Source organism: Hemitrygon akajei, chromosome 11 (assembly GCF_048418815.1).
Source record: "Hemitrygon akajei chromosome 11, sHemAka1.3, whole genome shotgun sequence".
NCBI classification, from domain to species: domain Eukaryota; kingdom Metazoa; phylum Chordata; class Chondrichthyes; order Myliobatiformes; family Dasyatidae; genus Hemitrygon; species Hemitrygon akajei.
The window spans coordinates 11,889,179-11,908,483 of record NC_133134.1 but is presented as its reverse complement, the minus strand read 5'-3'; the positions used below and the strand labels follow the sequence as shown (position 1 = coordinate 11,908,483).

The 19,305-nt window shown below is 44.4% G+C and overlaps 1 protein-coding gene across 2 annotated transcripts in view; it reads right to left on the bottom strand.

Moving 5' to 3' along the window:
* The window catches only part of LOC140735318 (ras-related protein Rab-26), a 464,020-nt gene that overhangs the window by 186,003 nt on the left and 258,712 nt on the right, over positions 1-19,305 (bottom strand). For both annotated transcript variants that reach the window (XM_073060213.1, XM_073060212.1), the window contains exons 3-4: positions 9,949-9,990; positions 4,616-4,682 (exon numbers count right to left, since the gene is read on the bottom strand). In XM_073060213.1, the coding sequence (XP_072916314.1) occupies positions 4,616-4,682; positions 9,949-9,990 (109 nt within the window). The remainder of the gene's footprint in view (positions 1-4,615; positions 4,683-9,948; positions 9,991-19,305) is intronic.

The following is a 19,305-nucleotide window of genomic DNA, read 5'->3' as shown; positions in this document are numbered from 1 at the left end:
GGTACAGTGAAAAGCTCCATCCCCCTTGTGATACCGTTCAGATCACCACCCCTTGCACAAAGTGGCACTTTTGCACTGGAAACTGAGAGCAAGTCAAGGAATAAAGTAGACCATAGAGAGATAAAAGAGAAATAATAACAATGTCAAAGAACTTTGATGCCTCTGTGGGTCAATATCAAGGACATTAAAATTATTCTTTTCATTTATCTACAGTGAAGGATCAAACAACAAGCGAAAACATCTGTTTTCAACAAAGATGAGGCAGATCCTTGTGATATAAATTGCTTTTGACGTCTGACATGAAAGCTTGTTGATTTTTATTATGGTTTATTGATTTTGGACACAGTATTGTTCACTTCCTTCAAACATACTTTAAATTTCCTTGACCTGCAATGAACTTACCTTGGAAGTTCTGGATGACAATTGAGAAATCTGGGAATTTACCTTCATGGAGTAAAAGAAAACACATTCCAAGATACTTCAAAGAGAAAAAATAATAATATTGAGCCACATCAGGACATCAGGACATCAGCTGGCCAAAGTAACTGGAAATGGAATTGGTTTGCTAATGTCACACGTACCAAGGTACAGGGAAAAGCTTGTCTTGCAAACTTCACACAGATCAAATCATTACACCGTGCATTGAGGTAGAACAAAGTAAAATAATCACAAAATACAGAATTAAGTGTAACAGCGACAGACATTAACATAAGGTGCAAATAAACAATAAATTGCAAGATTATAGGAAGGTTTGGGTGGTGGGTTGGAGATATATCTCTTCCAAAGGAGTGTAAGGCACTCTTTCCCTTCACTAGCCTGCAGGTCACCCTTGGCCAAGGTGTAGCACCTGCTTAGACCCCCCCCTCCCACCCACCCCCGATCAGAGTCACGTGAACCCATGGCAGCACATGGTGGATGGTCATATAAGTAGCTGGTGCATATCACCAGTCCTGGTTATGTGACGACTGACGCCAGGCAAACAGCCTCTGAAGAGTATTGATGATGGCTGGGGCCACCTGTCTTGTAAAGACACTGCCCAGAATGGCAAACCACCTCTGTAGAAGAATTTGCCAAGAAAAATTATGGTCATAGATCATGATCACCCACATCATACGACACAACTCAAAATGTTAACGGTGATAACGAGGTTGATTGTGAGGCCCAGACTGGGATATGTCAAAGTTCTTTAGCCTCCTGAAAAAACAGAGATGGTGGCGAGCTTTCTTGGCCAAGGCGTCTACATGAGCAAAGCAGGTCAAGCTATTAGTGATGTTCATTCCTCAGTACTTGACGCTCTCAAACCTCCCAATCTCAAAACTGTTCATGAGGACAGGAATATGAAGGGCAGGAAGCCCCTGGGGGGGGTCTTAGAACAAAGATGAGGCTTTAAAAATTAAGGCAAAGCTTCACTGGAGCTAGAACAGATCACTGAGAGATGAGTGACCATAATGAGTTCTTGAAGTTACAGTAGGTTTAGGTCATGGCAGAAACATTCAGTCAAGGTCAAGTTTATGAAGTTCACACTGAGTAGCAGATATTAATGGAAAATTCCTAATAAGGAATTTATAGTATACAGTAGGGTAAATGTAACAATAAGAAACCAATTCTAATTCCTTTAAATTGCTACATAGCTATGTCCTTAGGTGGGTTGATGCCGTGCATATTTTCTTTGAAGTATCTATGGATGGTGTTTTTGCCACTGGATTAGAACTCAAAAATCTGGATCTCCTCTTCAGAGAAGTTCTAATCCACAGCATGAAACAAGAAATCAAAAAAAAACTATGATCAATGAAATTAGACTAGGGTAGATTTCTCTGGAATAGTGAGACTGAGGGAGACATGACCAGTTTATAAAATTATGAGAGGCATAGAAAGGGTAGACAGCTGGTATCTTTTTTCTCAGGGTTGAAATGCCTAATACTAGAAGGCTCTCATTCAAAGTGAGAGGAGGAAAGTTGAAAGGAGATGCGCAAGTTATTTTTTTTTTACACAGAGAGTGGTGGGTGCCTGGAATGTGCTGCCAGGGATGGTGGTAGAGGCAAATAAGATAAAGATATTTACAAGGCTCTTAGATTGCCACATGAATATGCAGCAAATGATGAATATAGACAATGTGCATGCAGACGGATCAGTTTAATAAGTCATTTTAGAATATTTAGTTCAGCATAACAGCATGTTCCGTTGCTGATAACAGCATTTGTTGTCATTTTCTACATTCTAACGCAAACATGACACATTGGAGCAGAATTAGGCCATTCAGCCCATCGAGTCTACTCTCCCATTCCATCATGGCTGATTCCAGATCACACTCAACCCCGTACACCTGCCTTCTCGCCATATCCTTTGATGCCCTGACCGATCAGGAAACAATCAACTTAAATATACTCACGGACTTGGCCTTCACCACAGTCTGTGGCAGAGCATTTCACAGATTCACTACTCTCTGGCTAAAAAAATTCCTCCTTACTTCTGTTCTAAAAGGTCACCTCTCAATTTTGAGGCTGTTCCCTCTAGTTCTGGATGCCCCCACCAGAGGAAACATCCTCTCCACATCCACCCTGCCTAGTCCTTTCAAAGTTTGGTAGGTTTCAGTGAGAACCCCCCGCATTCTTCTAAATTCCAATGAGTACAGGCCCAAAGCTGCCAAACGCTCCTCATATATTAACCCATTCATTCCTGGAATCATCCACATAAACCTCCTTTGGACTCTCTCCAATGACAACACATCCTTTCTGAGATATGTGGCCCAAAATTATTGACAATACTCCAAGTGTGGCCTGACAAGTGGCTTATAAAGGCTCAGCATTATCTCCATGCTTTTATATTCTAGAAATAAATGCCAACATTGTATTTGCCTTCTTTACCACAGACTCAACCTATAAATTAAGCTTCTGGGAGTCTTACACGAGGACTCCCCAATCTCTCTGTACCTCTGATCTTTCAGCATTCTCCCCATTTACATAATAGCCCGCACTGTTGTTTTTTTTACCAAAGTGCATTATCAAGCATTTCCAAACACTGTATTCGATCTGCCACCTTTTTGCCCCTTCTTCTAATTTGTCCAAGTCCTGTGGTATGAGGTCACAGGATTGTGATCAAAGTTGTGAGCTGCCTCACTGGTGACTTTTGGGGAAGGACTGTTTCCACTTTTTCCCTGGTCTAGCTTGGACATGTCTCCAGATCCAACAATATGATGGATTCTTCATTGCCTCCTCAGAGGCAGTTAGGGGTGGAAAATTAGACAGTCTTGCCAGCAAGAGCTTGTGCCATGAACAACTATTTAAACAAAAAATCAGGAGAACCTCTTTACTCAATGACTATGGAACTTGCTACTTCTTGAAACAAGCACACAGGAGGCAGATGTTGCCAGCACTTGAGGACCCGAGTTGTTAGGAAAGGTTGAATAGGTTAGAACTTTTTTCTCTGGAGTGTAGAAGATTGAGAGGAGATTTAATAGAGGTATACATAATTATGAGGGCTATAGACAGGGTAAACACAAGCCGTCTTTCTACTGAGATAGGATTAAGGTCATGGCTTATCACAATCAGAATTAGAATCAGGTTTATTATCACTGGCATTATCACTGTCGTGAAATCTGCTAACTTTGCAGCAAAAGTTCAATGTAATATATAAAAATAGAAGAAGAAAAAATAATAATAATAAATACATAAGTAAATCAATTAAAGTATATGTATATTGAACAGACTAAAAATCATGCAAAAAACAGAAATAATATCTATTAAAAAAAGTGAGGTTGTGGCGACCCAATTACTAGCACACTCGAACCGGCTGACAATTAGCCAACGTGCAGGCACAAAGGCTAGGTCCGCAACAAAGGGAGAAAGCCTGAGGGGGTGTCAGTACGTGCCTCTCGAGGCATCCGCGCGGGGGAGGGAGGCTTTAAAGCAAGGCTGTGAAGTTGGAATAAACTTTAACTTTGACTGCAGTTTACCGACTCCGTTATTTTAGCGCTGCGTGTAGCACACCGCTACAATTGGTGACCCCGACGGTCCAAACGTTTTTGGACTGGAGATGAACGACGCCGCATCTGTTCATGCAGTTTCCTTGAAACTGCCAAGCTTCTGGACGCTACAACCTCACCTATTGTTTCAGCAAGCAGCCGCTACAAGGTAGTGTTTATGGGTTCAATGTCCATTTAGAGCTCAGAAGGCAGAGGGGAATAAGCAGTTTCTGAATCGCTGAGTGTGTGCATTCAGACTTCTGTACCTCCTACCTGATGGTAATAGTGAGAAAAGGGCATGCCCAAGGGTAAAAGTGAAAATTTTGAAGGAAACATGAGCAACTTTAAGGTGATTTTTAAGGGGAACATGAGGAACTTTAAGGTGAATTTTAAGAGGAACATAAGGAAGCTTAAGGGGATTTTTAAGGGGAACTTCTTCACTCAGAGTGTGGAACGAGCTGCCAACACAAGTGGCGCATGCGGGTTCGATTTTAACGTTTAGGGGAAATTCTGGATGGGTACATGGATGGGGCGGACATGGAGGGCGCTATAGTCCAGGTGCAGGTCGATGGGACTAGGCAGAATAATAGTTCGGCACAGACTAGATGGGCCAAAGGGCCTGTCCCTGTGCTGTATGCTCTATACATCACTTACCGTGGGCGTCTCGGTAATAGGCATGAGTTACGCTGCGAAATCTCTCCTGGCCGGCAGTGTCCCAGATCTGGAACGAGAAAACAAAGTTGTGAGTTATTCTCGTTACACCTCCTGTCGAGACATCAGCGTGCCTCTCGTCAGCTTGACGGAAATTCAATTTCCCACACATCAGATTGTGTTACTCTAGATAAGAACGTGTATGAGCGGGCCGTCAGATACATGATCAGGCAGCAGAATGGCACAGCTGCAGACAGAATGTGAATGATAAATCAATGCCACACTGTCGGCGTAGGACACCAGTGGAGAATTTCTGTGAGATTATGCCTTCACATCTTTGGCAGCAGGTCCTCCTCGGAATGAAGACGGTGCATCCACAGATTGTTATTTGGAATGTACAGTGCAGCTCTTCAACCCATAATGCCGGCACCAAGCTCGATGCCTATCCCTTCTGCCTCCACATCCAAAGTCCAAAGTAAATTTATTATTCAAATATGTATATGTCACCATATACTACCCCGAGATTCATTTTAGAACAGTACAGCACAGAAACAGGCTCTTCACCCCACAGTTCTCCTGCCAGCATTCAAAATAGAACAAAAGACAATAGAATCAATGAAAATCTATAGAGAAATAAAGACAAACAAGGGGCAAAAAACAGAAAACTGTGCGAATAAATAGATAGGTAAATAAATAAATAATGCTGAGAATCCTTGAAAGTGAGTTCTTAGGCTGTGGAATCAGTTCAGAGTTGAGGTGAGTGAAGTTGTCCACACTGGTTCAGGAGCCTGATGGTTGAAGGATAATACTTATTCCTGAATCTGCTGGTGTGGGGCCTAAGGTTCCTGTACATCCTTTCCAATGGCAGCAGCGAGAAGAGAGCGTGACCTGGATGGTGAGGATTTTGGACAATGATATCCCTGCATTCGTCTGCCTGTCTAAAACCGTCTTAAATGCCACTTTTGTATCTGCTTCCACCACTTCCCAGGCATCCGGTCCAGGTACCCATGATTCCCTGTGTAAAAAAACTTACTCCGCACGTTCTCTTTAAACTTTGCCCTTTTTGCCTTTTACCTATGCCCTCTGGTATTCAACATTTCTCCCTTGGGAGAAAGATTCTTACCTTATATACATCTCTCATAATTTTTTAAACTTTTATCAGATCTCCCACTAGTCTTTGCCTCAGCTTTTGAAATATATTGTGACTTAATTTTCATCTTACTATGGTGAAATCAACACTATTTATATTGATAATATTGATCATAATAAATTAAAAGAAATCCCTCACCCTCCCTTCTTCTTCTATTCTCCACTCTGACCTCTTTCCACTTCTTGCCAGCCTATTGCCTCACCTTGGTGCCTCCCAACCTTCCCTTTATCCTGTGGTGATCCACTCTCCTCTTTAATCCGATTGCTTCCTTTCCACCTGGCTTCAGAGTAGAGAAGGTAAATTTAAATTCCTGGGTGTCACTATCTCAGAGGACCTGTCCTGGACCCATCATATAAATATAATTGCAAAGAAAGCACGACAGCACCTCTACTTCCTCAGGAGCCTGCGGAGATTCAGCATGTCATCAAAACCCTTGGCAAACTTCTATAGATGTGTGGTGGAATGTGCGGAAAATCCTACAAAAGGCAACGGATTTGGCCCAGTACTACCCTCCCAATCACTGAGCTCATCTATATGAAACGTTGCAGTAGAAAAGCAGTATCCATCATCAGAGATCCTCACCATCAGGCCGTGCTCTTTTCTCACTGCTGCCATCAGGTAGAAGGTACAATGGCCTCAGGACTCACAACACCAGGTTCAGTAACAGTTGCTACCCCTCAACCAACCAGCCCTTGAACAAAAGGAGATAACGGCACGTTCTATTTCCGGTGTTCCCACAGCCGATCGTCTCACTTTAAGTACCTTTTATCTTGTTATTTCATGCTCATTATTTATTGTTTTATATATATATATCTGCATTTGCACAGTTTGTTGTCCATTGATCCTGTTTACAGTTACTGTTCTATAGATTTGCTAAGTATACCCACTGGGTTGCATGTGGTGACATGTACGGACTCTGACAATACATCTTACTTTGAACTTTGAACTGGTCAGGTAACACACTTCAGTGTTATTGACTGAGGAACAGTGACCGCAAGAAAAACAAGGAGACAGATTTAAAAAGACTGCCAAGTGATTTTGTAATGCCCATTTAAAATAATTGGCACAGCCTCAAATGAGAAACACTATAGCCTTCGAATAAGGATAAGAATTAGTCAGGATTAGCCTTCACAGTCGAACTATATAAGTAATTGAGAATTCACATATAAAGTGATTATGTTAATCTCATTTTCAAGCTCCTTTGATTTAAGGGACATGACAAATAGGAGGCATCTGACTGTACTTTGCTTAAGCACACCTCAGGTCAAAGTAAAGAACACTTTCTTCTCTATGTCACTAGAGACTCGCTACAGAAATATTCACTTCCTTAAGCTGCAAGAGACTTTCCAAAGAAACAGGTGTGCCCCAGGTTACAGAAAACTGAATTTGAGGAAATTCTTCCATACATTTTTCAAGATGGCTATAATAATAAAATGTTTCAGTGCTCATTAATGACTACAGTATATATTCCTTTAGTTTAATTATGAGGTTATAGAGATTATTCAAAAACTGAATGCTACAGAGAGGTAGCATTCATCTGTAGGGACCCTTCACCATCTTGGATATGCCTTATTTTCATTACTACCATCAAGGAGGTACAAGAGCTTGAAGACGCCCACTCAGTATTTCAGTTCATACCCTTTGACAATCAGGCTGCTGAACCAGCATGGATAATTTTACTCAACTCGACACTAAGTTGATAACACAACTTATGAACTCACTTTCAAGGACTCTTGCGACTCGTATTCTCAGTATTATTTATTATAGTTATTATTTTTTGTATTAGCACAGTTTGTCATCTTTTGCACATTGTTGGCTCGGCAGCCTTTGTATGTAGTTTTTCACAGATTCGATGTTTATTATTTCTGTGCTCTACTGTGAATGCCTGCAAGAAAATGAATCTCAGGTCGTATACGGTGACATAAATATACTCCGATAGTAAATTTACTTTGAACTTTGAGGAGCAGCTTCTTCCTCTCTGCTATCAGATTTCTGAATGGTCCATGAACTCATGAACACTACTGGCTATTTTATTTTCTTTTTGCACTATTTATTTATATTCTATGTCTTTTTATTATTGCAGAGTAAATTTTTATCCTATTGCACTGTACCGCTGCCACAAAACAACAAACTTCAGAATCAGAATCAAGTTTAATATCACCGGATATTTCGTGAGATTTGTTGTCTTTGTGGCAGCAGTACAATGCAATGCTAGATGGAGATGGAGCTCGTCAGCCTGGGAAGGCAGTCCATCTAAGAGAGGGAAAACTCTGATTTCAAACCTCCGCTGCCTTGTGGCCATACCTACTCATGGGAAAGGCTTCGGGAGTAAACCCTGAGGACAAATCCGGAGCTGGAGTCCCTAAGGCAGTCCAACATTGCCTACAACCTCGTTCTGGCAACTCCTGTAACATCACTGGTGCCGAGCTGTATCGGCCCTTGCCCTTCCCTTGGACAACACTGGTATCGTGGAGAGGGGAGACTTGCTGTATGGGCAACAGCCTGTCTTCCATACAACCTTGCCCAGCTCTGTGCCCTGGAGAAGACTTTCCAGGTGCAGACCCATGGTCTCGCGAGGCTAAGGGATGCCATGCATAAATGAAATAAGAAGTGCAAAAATAAAAGTGGTGAGGTAGTGTTCATGGATTCAATGTCCATTCAGAAATCAGATGTCAGAAGGGAAGAAGCTGTTCCTGAATCATCGAGTGTGTGCCTTCAGGCTTCAGTACCTCCTTCCTGATGGTCAGTGCATGTCCTGGGTGATGGGGGTCCTTAATGATGGATACCGTCTTTTTGACGCATCGCTCCTTGAAGATGTCCTGGATGCCATGGAGGCTTGTGCCCACGATTAAGCTGAGTTTACAACTCTCTGCAGCTTACTCTGATCCAGTGCAGTGGCCTCCTCCCACACCCCCATAGCAGACAGTGACGCAGCCAGTTAGAATGTTCAGAACATATTTCAAAACATGCGTCACTGTCACTAAATCTGTTTCTGATTCTGAATAAAAGAATCACACAAGCTGTATGTACAGCGATAAGCAGCTATTGAGCATGGATGTTTCTGACTTACAGAGAAATCGGCTGACATTTAAAATTCAGATTATTTTTTAGATTAGCTTTGTCGCATGTACAAACGGTTCACGGAAGCTTACTCTGAAATACGTTGTCTGCAACAAGTCTGCAAGTGTCACAATGCTTCTGACACCAACGTAGTTTGGTGTCAGGTTTAATAACAACAGCATTCGTCGTGAAATTCGTTGCCTTGCGTCAGCACGACGAGCCGTAGAAGACGGCATGGTCATCCACTGCAAAGAAGGGAGACCCCAGTTTGTGACATTTGTGATGGGTACCACTGGACCCGGACTTTTGAAGGAGAGCAGAACTGCTCCAGTGCAATGGCTTTTCCATTCTAAAAACTCCCCCGCACAGGTTTCCTGTCATCGTTGGACACGATGGGCAACTACCACCATGTTGCAATACATAAGAATAAAAAATGTAAATTCCAATAAATAAATGAATGAATGAATAAATTTTATATAGATATGATATATATATCTATATATATATATATAGATATGATATATATATCTATATATATATATATATAAAGAAAATTAAGTTAAATAAATAGTGCAAAAAGAGAGGAAAAAAAGAACTGAGGTAGTGCCCATGGGTTCATTGTCATGTAAATGGGGAATCATGGGTGTAGAGAGAGTAGAGCAATGGGGTAAGTACGCATCCTCGAGGAGCGCCAGTGTTGATCGTTAGCGAGGAGAGGATGTTATGGTCACGGAAAGAATGTGCAAAACCCTTACGGGCAGTGGTTAGAATTAAACCCTGATCAGCGATCATTGGTGCTGGAAAAGCATTACACTAACTGTTACACCATTGTCTGCCCCTTGCTTTTATGTGATCCCCCTCATTTATGTGAGGCAGGAACTGCCTGGATAACACTTAGGAGCTGTATCCATCAGTCTCAGTTAATGGTTCTGGGTGATGCCTTATCAAAATACATATACGTCACCATACACCTTCTTGAGTTTCATTCTCTTACAGGAAAAGTAAATAAAGACAGTAGAATCATGAGAAACTATACATGAACAAGGATAAAAGAAACTTATTTTATTGTGTAACCTCACGCATCTGTTCCCCCGTGAGTTAGAACCGGATTGGAAGACTGACCTACCTGTAGCTTAACCTTCACTCCATCCACGTTTAACACTTTGTTCTGAAATAAAGAAAGGGAGAATGTGAGAAATGCAGCTTTCAGAACCCTTTTCCATCTCAAAGTAACATTGCAACTGATACAGGAAGAGCCCAGTTACTGTTTCTCATTAATAAAGAAGACAGTCCGAGATTGATTTATAGACTAGATACCCAGTGAACACTCAGCCTCTTATCTCCATAAATTCCACTGGCTCAGAAGGTGGCACGAGTGCCAGCAATTACCAATTGAGTCTCGATTCCTGCTGATGTCTGTAAGGAGTTGGTAGGTTCTCCCCATGAGCCTGTGGGTTTCCTCCGGGTGCTCTGGTTTCCTCCCACATTCCGAAAGTGTACGGTTAGGGTGAGTCGTGGGCATGCTACGTTGGCACTGGAAGCGTGGCGACATTTGTGGACTGCTCAGTATAATCCCCACTGATTTGATTAAATGCAAATGGCACATTTCACTGCAGCTTTTCATCGCACATGTGGCAAATAAAATTAATCTTTAATCTTTAACTTTATCTTCTTTGCTCTTTCTACATTCCCAATCTTTTATCATTCCACCATTGCATTATACTACAATAAAGTAAGGGATTGAGTTAAAAAATACTAGAAATACTCAGTACGTAAGGCATTATATGTAATGCTGAGAATTTCAGCAAGTAAGGCAGCTGTACATGTTTATGAACTGACCTGAACTGAACACAGTACTCCACATGGGAAACCTACAGTAAAAACAGAAATTGCTGCCGACACTCTGCAGGTCAGCCCCATTCTATGGGAAGTTTCGCTTCCCAGAGATAGTTTTGACCATTTGGGGAGTAGGTTTTGTTTCTCGGCCTAGTTCACAAGTTTTGTTTGGACCATTTGGGGAGTAGGTTTGTGATGTTTCAATCCATTTTCTCCTTGCTCTTTTTCTTTAAAGGTTTGACCAGTTCATGTCCATTTCCAGGTCCAGGATCTCCAATGGAATCCGTGCTGCTGGAAATGTCTGCCAACAGGTCTGTTCTGGTCTTCCCTTGCAATATTACAGAGGTGCCCTTTAAGTCTGACTCTTAGGCTGTTGCCTGTCTCCCCTATGTATATGATATGGGCATTGCCTACACTGAATTGCATATACCTGTGCACTTGTAATACTACTGTGACACTCTAATTTCCTTTGGGATCAATAAAGTAACTATCTATCTAAGTCCTGCTGTTCACAATTTACTCTCTAGTCTGTTGTGTTCTGCTGTTAGTCCATTGTTGTATGCCATCCATATTAACAATCTGGATGATAATGTGGTTAACTTGATCAGGAAGATTGGGAGTGGACAGCAAGGAAGTCTATCAGACCTTACAGTGGGATTTGGATCTCTGGATCAGCTGGAAAAATGGGCTGAAAAATGGCAGATGGAATTTAATGTAGACAAAGGTGAGGTGTTGGCACATTGGCCTTTATAAATCAAAGTACTGAGTACAGGAGATGGGATGTTATGTTGAAGTTGTATATGACGATGGTAAGGTCTAATTTGGAGTATTGTGGACAGTTTTGGTCACCTACCTACAGGAAAGATGTAAATAAGGTTGAGGGAGTACAGAGAAAATGTACAAAGATGTTGCCAGGACTGGAGAACCTGAGTTTTAAGAAAAGATTGAATAGGTTAGGACTTCTTGGAATGTAGAAGATTAAGGGGAGATTTGATAGAGGTATACAAAATTATGAGAGATATATGTAGGGTAAAGGCAAGCAAGCTTTTTCCACTGAGGTTGAGTAAGTCATAGGTTAAGAGTGAAAGGTGGTAAGTTTAATGGGAACATGAGGGAAAACTTCTTCACTCAGAGGGTTGTAAGAGTATGGAACGTGCTGCCAGCACAAGTGGTGGATGAGAGCTCAGTTTCAATGTTTGAGAAGTTTGGATAGGTACATGGCTAATAGGGGAATGGAGGGCTACAGGCCCAGCACCAGTTCATATGGGAGTAGGCAGTTTAAATGGTTCGGCATAGTCTAGTTGAGCTGAAAGGCCTGTTTCTGAGCTGTACTTTTCTAATGACTCTAAAATGCTGAAGGAACTCAGCACGTCAGGCAGGATACATGGAGAGGAATAAACAATTGATGTTTCTAGCCTGGACCCTTCATTGGGTCTCAGAAGTCAACCCTTTATCATTGCTGGGACCGAATCCTAGGATACAGTCAATAGATGGTTGCTCTCTACCATTTTCCCCAAACAGATTAGGGAGAGTGTGGTAAACCATGTATACCTGTCTGGACACGCCCCTCTGCTGACTGCTCCTGTGGCTCCTCCCACAGACCCCTCTATAAAGGTGATTGGGGCACTGCTCCTCCCTCAGTCTCCGAGATGTCGTGCTCATTTTCACTGCTAATAAAAGCCTATCATTTTGTACCCTACTTCCAGTCTCCTAGAGTTATTGATAGCGCATCAGAGAGCCAATAAATCATCGACAGTTCAGGCCAAAAACCCTCATTGGCACCTGAGTCGACTCTATTCCTCTCCATAGAAGCTGCCTGACCTGCTGAGTTCCTCCAGTATTGTGTGTGTGTGTGTGTGTGTGTGTGTGTGTGTGTGTGTGTGTGTGTGTGTGTGTGTGTGTGTGTGTGTGTGTGTGTGTGTGTGTGTGTGTGTGTGTGTGTGTGTGTGTGTGTGTGTGTGAGAGAGAGACTCTAGGTTTCTGGCATCTGCATGACTTCTAGTGATTATGATTCCATGTTGTCAGAGAGTGGGTGGGTGTGTACCACAGAGACTGTGGGCCATGGAGACAGTTATATCGACACCACTTGCCAATTCTGATTATTGGCACTTTGGTGCCTGACGGGAGATTCTGCTTTCTTAACCAGACATTTAATCAATGGGGCTTCTTGAATGAGAAGTTAATTTTAGACTGTCTCGCTAGACCTGCTAAAGCAGTGCCTGATGCACCATTGATCTAACACTGCCTATCTTTGATTATGACCAGGCTCCTTTAAATAATGCCCTGCAAATACTCATTGGTGCCGATGCATAAGCAGGTTGTTGCAAAGATCTGAATGATTTATTTGTGACTGTGGTCGTATTCATTTCATTGACAGTTGCAGAGGAACAGTTTCAGTGCAAACCATTCACTCGTTGTCACAGATGAGATCAGAATAAATATTCATTTAAATCCCATTAAATAATAGCACAAGTTACAGCAGACCTGTTTTGCAAATTAACCCGAATGAAGAATAGCATTTGCACCATTAAACTGGAGAGTGGAATTTGCATAATTTTTCATTAGCGCACTGAAAGGCAAGTCACTGGCACATCTAACTGGGAATTGAAGTAAAGTTTCTTTAAGGTAATGAGAATGATGGGAAAGCGGCATAAAAATGTACAGCACAGAAACAGGCCAGTTGGCCCATCTAGTCCATGCTGAACCATTTAAACTGCCTAATACCACCAACTTGCACCAGGACCACACTCCTCCCATCCCAAACTTCTCTTAAATGTTGAAATCGAGCTCACATGTACCCTTTGCTTTGGCAGCTCATTCGAACCCTCAATACCCTCTGAGTGAAGAAGTTTCCCTTCATGATCCCCTTAAAGGTTTCACCTTTACCCTATGACCTCTAGTTGTAGTGGCACCCAGCCTCAGAGGAAAAAGCCTGTTTGTATTTACCCTATCTATACTCCCTTATAATTTTTTTACACAGCTGTCAAATATCCTCCTAATCTTCTACATTCAAAGGAATAAAGTCCTGACCTATTCAATCTTTCCTTAAGTGAGGTCTTCCAGTTCCGGCAACATCCTTGTAAATTGTATCTGTACTCTTTCAACCTTATTTACATCTTTTCCTGAAAGACAGACTTATGTCAAGGGGAAGATGAACATTGTAAATGTATGGACAAATAGAACAGGAGTTTACACTGGTGGGGTGGAATAAAGGGTGGGAATAAAGGGTGGGAAGAGGATTAAGAATCACAGATCAACTTTATTCACCATATAGATTTGGGTACCACAGCAGTGTAGCAGTTAGCAAGATGACATTACGGCTCTGGGCATCAGAATTCAGAGTTCAATCCCGGCATCCTCTATAAGAAATCTGTACGTCCTTCCCGGGCTCTCCAGTTCCCTCCCACAGTCCAAAGACATTCGGGTAGATGAAATGGCCATTGTACATTGTCCTGCGATTAGGTTAGGGTTAAATCAGCATTATCAGGGGTTTCTGGGCAGCGTGACTTGAAGGGGTGGAGGTGCCCAAACCACGCTGAACCTCTAAACAAAACAACAAATAAATAAATAAAAACAGATTTACATGTATTAGGAATTTGCCATGGTGAGGTGGTCTGGGTACAACATACAACAAAGAATAACATTTAACAATTCAAAATAATAAAGAAGTATCAAAAATATATATATATAAATAAAAATACATCAATAAAAAATAAAAGTTAGAGGTTAGACAGATAGGGAATTAAAAGTGTATTTATACAAAACAACATATATTTACAATGTAAAAAGCATTTAAAAAGTGGTTTAAAATATTTATAGTGCAGAGTAATAGATAGAGGGGCTGGGGGGAGCTAGCTAGAATGTTTGATCAGATAATCTGCCTGTGGAAGAAGCTTTTAAAATAGCGTAAAGTTTCAGATTTAGTAGTCTCATAGTGCTTTCCAGAAGGGAGCTTTTGGAAAAAGTAGTTTGCAGGGTTGCTGGTGTCCACTATGATTTTCCTGCCCCCTTCTTTGTCCTGGGTGCATACAGCTCTCTGGAGTGATGCTAGCATAAATACTAGCATGGACTAGATGGACAGAGTGTCCTATTCCTGTTCTCTATGTACCAGGTAAATCTCTGTTACCCATATTAAATGCACTGCTTCAAGTTGAGGGAAGAGTCTGCGTTCCACAAAGAGGAAAGAACACTAAGAAATTATTCCTCCCCTATCAACAACCCCTTTTCTCCTTTACAAACTAAAGATAAAAGAAAGTGATATCCCATTCTCAATTTGGAATCCTGGAGCGAGATACAGAAGCTTGAGAACACGTACCACCAAGCTCGAGGACAGCTTCAATCCTGCTGTAATCAGACTTTCGTGCTAAAAGATGAACTTTTGGTCTCCACTGACATATATCATAAAATCTGTTGTTTTGTGGCAACAGAAGATAAAAAGCGGTATATATATATATATATATATAGAGAGAGAGAGAGAGATCAAAAGTTTATCTTTATTGTGCGAGAGGTTTGTTCAAGACATAAAGCACTACCCCAGGCTCTTGTGCTCATCTGTCTATGTCGACCTGATCTTCTACCTACTTCCATCTACTTATACCTGCATCATATCCTTCCATTAATCAACCTATCCAAAGTTTTTTTTTAAATGTTACAAGAGTTTTATGACAACAGGGTAGAAGCTGTCCTGGGTGCCACTGGAAAACCTGTGGGTATAAAGATATGTATCACTAGATTTATGTGCACTGACGTCTGACAGCATAACGGAAACCTGGAAGTCTCCACTAAGTATGTCTTAGTTCCACAGACAATGTTTCTATTGGTTCACAGGGCACTGAGTGAAAACTGAGTCATGAGAGGCTGTGGATGCTGGAACCTGCAGCAAGAAGCAATCTGGTGGAACTCAGCGGACTGGGTAGCATCTGTGGGAAGAGAGGAACCGTCGGTGCTTTGGGTTGAAACCCAGTATAGGACTGAGTGGAGAGGGGAAAGGGGCGGCACGGTAGCATAGTGGTTAGCACAACGCTTTATAGTACAGACGTCCCAGGTTCAATCCCCGCTGCTGCCTGTAAGGAGTTTGTACGTTCTCCCCGTGACTGCACAGGTTTCCTCCGGATGTTCTGGTTTCCTCCCACAGTCCAAAGACCTACCGGTTGGTAGGTTAATTGGTCATTTTGAATTGTCCCATGATTAGGCTAGGGTTAAATGAGGGGATTGCTGGGCAGTGTGACTTTAAGAGCTAGAAGGGCCAACTCTACACTGTATCTCAATAAATAAATATGAACAGTCAATGTTTAAGGTCAAGATCCTGGAGTTCCTTTACCCCCACAGATGTTGTTGCCCCTCAGGAGCTCCTCCAGCGGTTTGTTTCCTGCGCGAGGAAAGCTGTTGCAACGCCCCTTCATTCATCACTACTGACACTGATTGCTTGTAATACCAGCTTTTCAAGTCTCTGCCAACACTGTGAGCAAAATATATTGCGACCCACTGAACTAAGAAATTAATTGTCAATCCTAATTCACTCAAAGCCTGCAGGGCCCCAATGTGGAAAGTCCACTAAAAGCAGTGTTGTGTCTTTGCTGTAAAGGGTTTGATTTACAAGTCATATTTAGAACATAGAATATTTAGCCCACAATGTCAGTGCCAAGCACGATACAACTAAATGCCTTTTTGTCAAGACATGATCCATCTCTCTCCATTTCTTACATATCCAGCAGCAGAATCAGATTCATTAATACTGACATAATACTGTGAAATTGGCCCTGGCACTGAGCACCTCATTTTCACCATGGTTATCCAGTCCCTATACACTTCTATCCCTTATCAAGAAAGTTTTAAAGCTCTCTGCTTCTTTCTTGACAAAAGATTCAACCAGTTCTCCCCCACCGCCACCCTCCTCCGTCTGGCAAAACTAGTCCCCACCCTCAACCTTTCAGCTCCTCCCACTTTCTCCTTACTCAAGAGTAGCCAGTTTCATCAACTTTGCCCCTAACTTCCACCCTAACCTTAAATTCACTTATTCCATTTCAGACACCACCCTCCCCATTCATTATCTCTCTGTCTCCTTCTCTGGAGACAACTGAGTACCAACGTCTTTTATAACCCTACCAATTCCCACAGGTATTTGACACACCTCCTCCCACTATGTCTCCTGTAAAAATGCTATTCCCTTTTCTCAGTTCCTTTGTCTCTGATGCATCTGTTCCCAATATGAGGTTTCCCTTTCCAGGACACCAGAGATGTCCTCTGTCTTTAAGGAGCAGGGTTTCTTTTCCTCCGCCATTGATTCTGCCCTCACCCCATTTCCCAGACATCCCCCCCCTCACCCCATCTTCCCGTCACCTCAACAGGGATAGTGTTCCTCTTGTCTTTGCCTATCTTCCTCCCCATGAGCTTTTGCACCTAATACATAATTCTATGCAATTTCTACCATCTTCAATGGGATCCTACCACCAAGCACATCTTTACCTAATCCCCACCTTCCACAGTGATCGCTCCCTCCGTGATTCTCTTGTCCATTCATCCCTCTCCACTAATCTTACTCCTGGCAAGGTACAGAAATACTACACCTCCCATTTACCCCCTCCTTTACCTCCATTTAGGGCCCCAAACAGTGCTTTCATGTGAGGAAATCTGTTGGGGTTCTCTGTTGCATAAAGTGCTCCCGATGCAGCCTTCTTCACATTAATAAATAAGGGGACCACTTTGTCAAGCACCTCCACTCCATCCACCAAAAGTGCAATTTCCCAGTGGCCAACCAATTTAGTTCCTATCCACATACCCATTCCAACATATTGGTCCATGGCCTCTGATGCACCATCAATAACTCACTCTGAGATATCGGCTTTTATTGACTGGAAGAATGAACAGCACTACATCCTGGAGAATGAGGCCGGGCTCAGGCCTCAATCGCCTTTATACAGGGGTCTGTGGGAGGAGCCACAGGAGCAGTCAGCAGGGGTCTGTGGGAGGAGCCACAGGAGCAGTCAGCAGGGGTCTGTGGGAGGAGCCACAGGAGCAGTCAGCAGGGGGTCTGTGGGAGGAGCCACAGGAGCAGTCAGCAGGGGTCAGTGGGAGGAGCCACAGGAGCAGTCAGCAGGGGTCTGTGGGAGGAGCCACAGGAGCAGGGGGTCTGTGGGAGGAGCCACAGGAGCAGTCAGCAGGGGGTCAGTGGGAGGAGCCACAGGAGCAGTCAGCAGGGGTCTGTGGGAGGAGCCACAGGAGCAGTCAGCAGGGGGTCTGTGGGAGGAGCCACAGGAGCAGTCAGCAGGGGTCTGTGGGAGGAGCCACAGGAGCAGGGGGTCTGTGGGAGGAGCCACAGGAGCAGTCAGCAGGGGGTCAGTGGGAGGAGCCACAGGAGCAGTCAGCAGGGGTCTGTGGGAGGAGCCACAGGAGCAGTCAGCAGGGGTCTGTGGGAGGAGCCACAGGAGCAGTCAGCAGGGGGTCTGTGGGAGGAGCCACAGGAGCAGTCAGCAGGGGGTCAGTGGGAGGAGCCACAGGAGCAGTCAGCAGGGGTCTGTGGGAGGAGCCACAGGAGCAGTCAGCGGGGGTCTGTGGGAGGAGCCACAGGAGCAGTCAGCGGGGGTCTGTGGGAGGAGCCACAGGAGCAGTCAGCGGGGGTCTGTGGGAGGAGCCACAGGAGCAGTCAGCAGGGGTCTGTGGGAGGAGCCACAGGAGCAGTCAGCAGGGGTCTGTGGGAGGAGCCACAGGAGCAGTCAGCAGGGGTCTGTGGGAGGAGCCACAGGAGCAGTGGGTCTGTGGGAGGAGCCACAGGAGCAGTCAGCGGGGGTCTGTGGGAGGAGCCACAGGATCAGTGGGTCTGTGGGAGGGGCCACAGGAGCAGTTAGCAGGGGTCTGTGGGAGGAGTCAGCAGGGGTCTGTGGGAGGAGCCACAGGAGCAGTCAGCAGGGGTCTGTGGGAGGAGCCACAGGAGCAGTCAGCAGGGGGTCTGTGGGAGGAGCCACAGGAGCAGTGGGTCTGTGGGAGGAGCCACAGGAGCAGTGGGTCTGTGGGAGGAGCCACAGGAGCAGTGGGTCTGTGGGAGGAGTCAGCAGGGGTCTGTGGGAGGAGCCACAGGAGCAGTCAGCGGGGGGTCTGTGGGAGGAGTCAGCAGGGGTCTGTGGGAGGAGCCACAGGAGCAGTCAGCAGGGGTCTGTGGGAGGAGCCACAGGAGCAGTCAGCAGGGGGTCTGTGGGAGGAGCCACAGGAGCAGTCAGCAGGGGTCTGTGGGAGGAGCCACAGGAGCAGTCAGCGGGGGTCTGTGGGAGGAGCCACAGGAGCAGTCAGCAGGGGGTCTGTGGGAGGAGCCACAGGAGCAGTCAGCAGGGGGTCTGTGGGAGGAGCCACAGGAGCAGTCAGCAGGGGGTCTGTGGGAGGAGCCACAGGAGCAGTCAGCAGGGGGTCTGTGGGAGGAGTCAGCAGGGGGTCTGTGGGAGGAGCCACAGGAGCAGTCAGCAGGGGGTCTGTGGGAGGAGTCAGCAGGGGTCTGTGGGAGGAGTCAGCAGGGGTCTGTGGGAGGAGTCAGCAGGGGGTCTGTGGGAGGAGCCACAGGAGCAGTCAGCAGGGGGTCTGTGGGAGGAGTCAGCAGGGGGTCTGTGGGAGGAGCCACAGGAGCAGTCAGCAGGGGGTCTGTGGGAGGAGCCACAGGAGC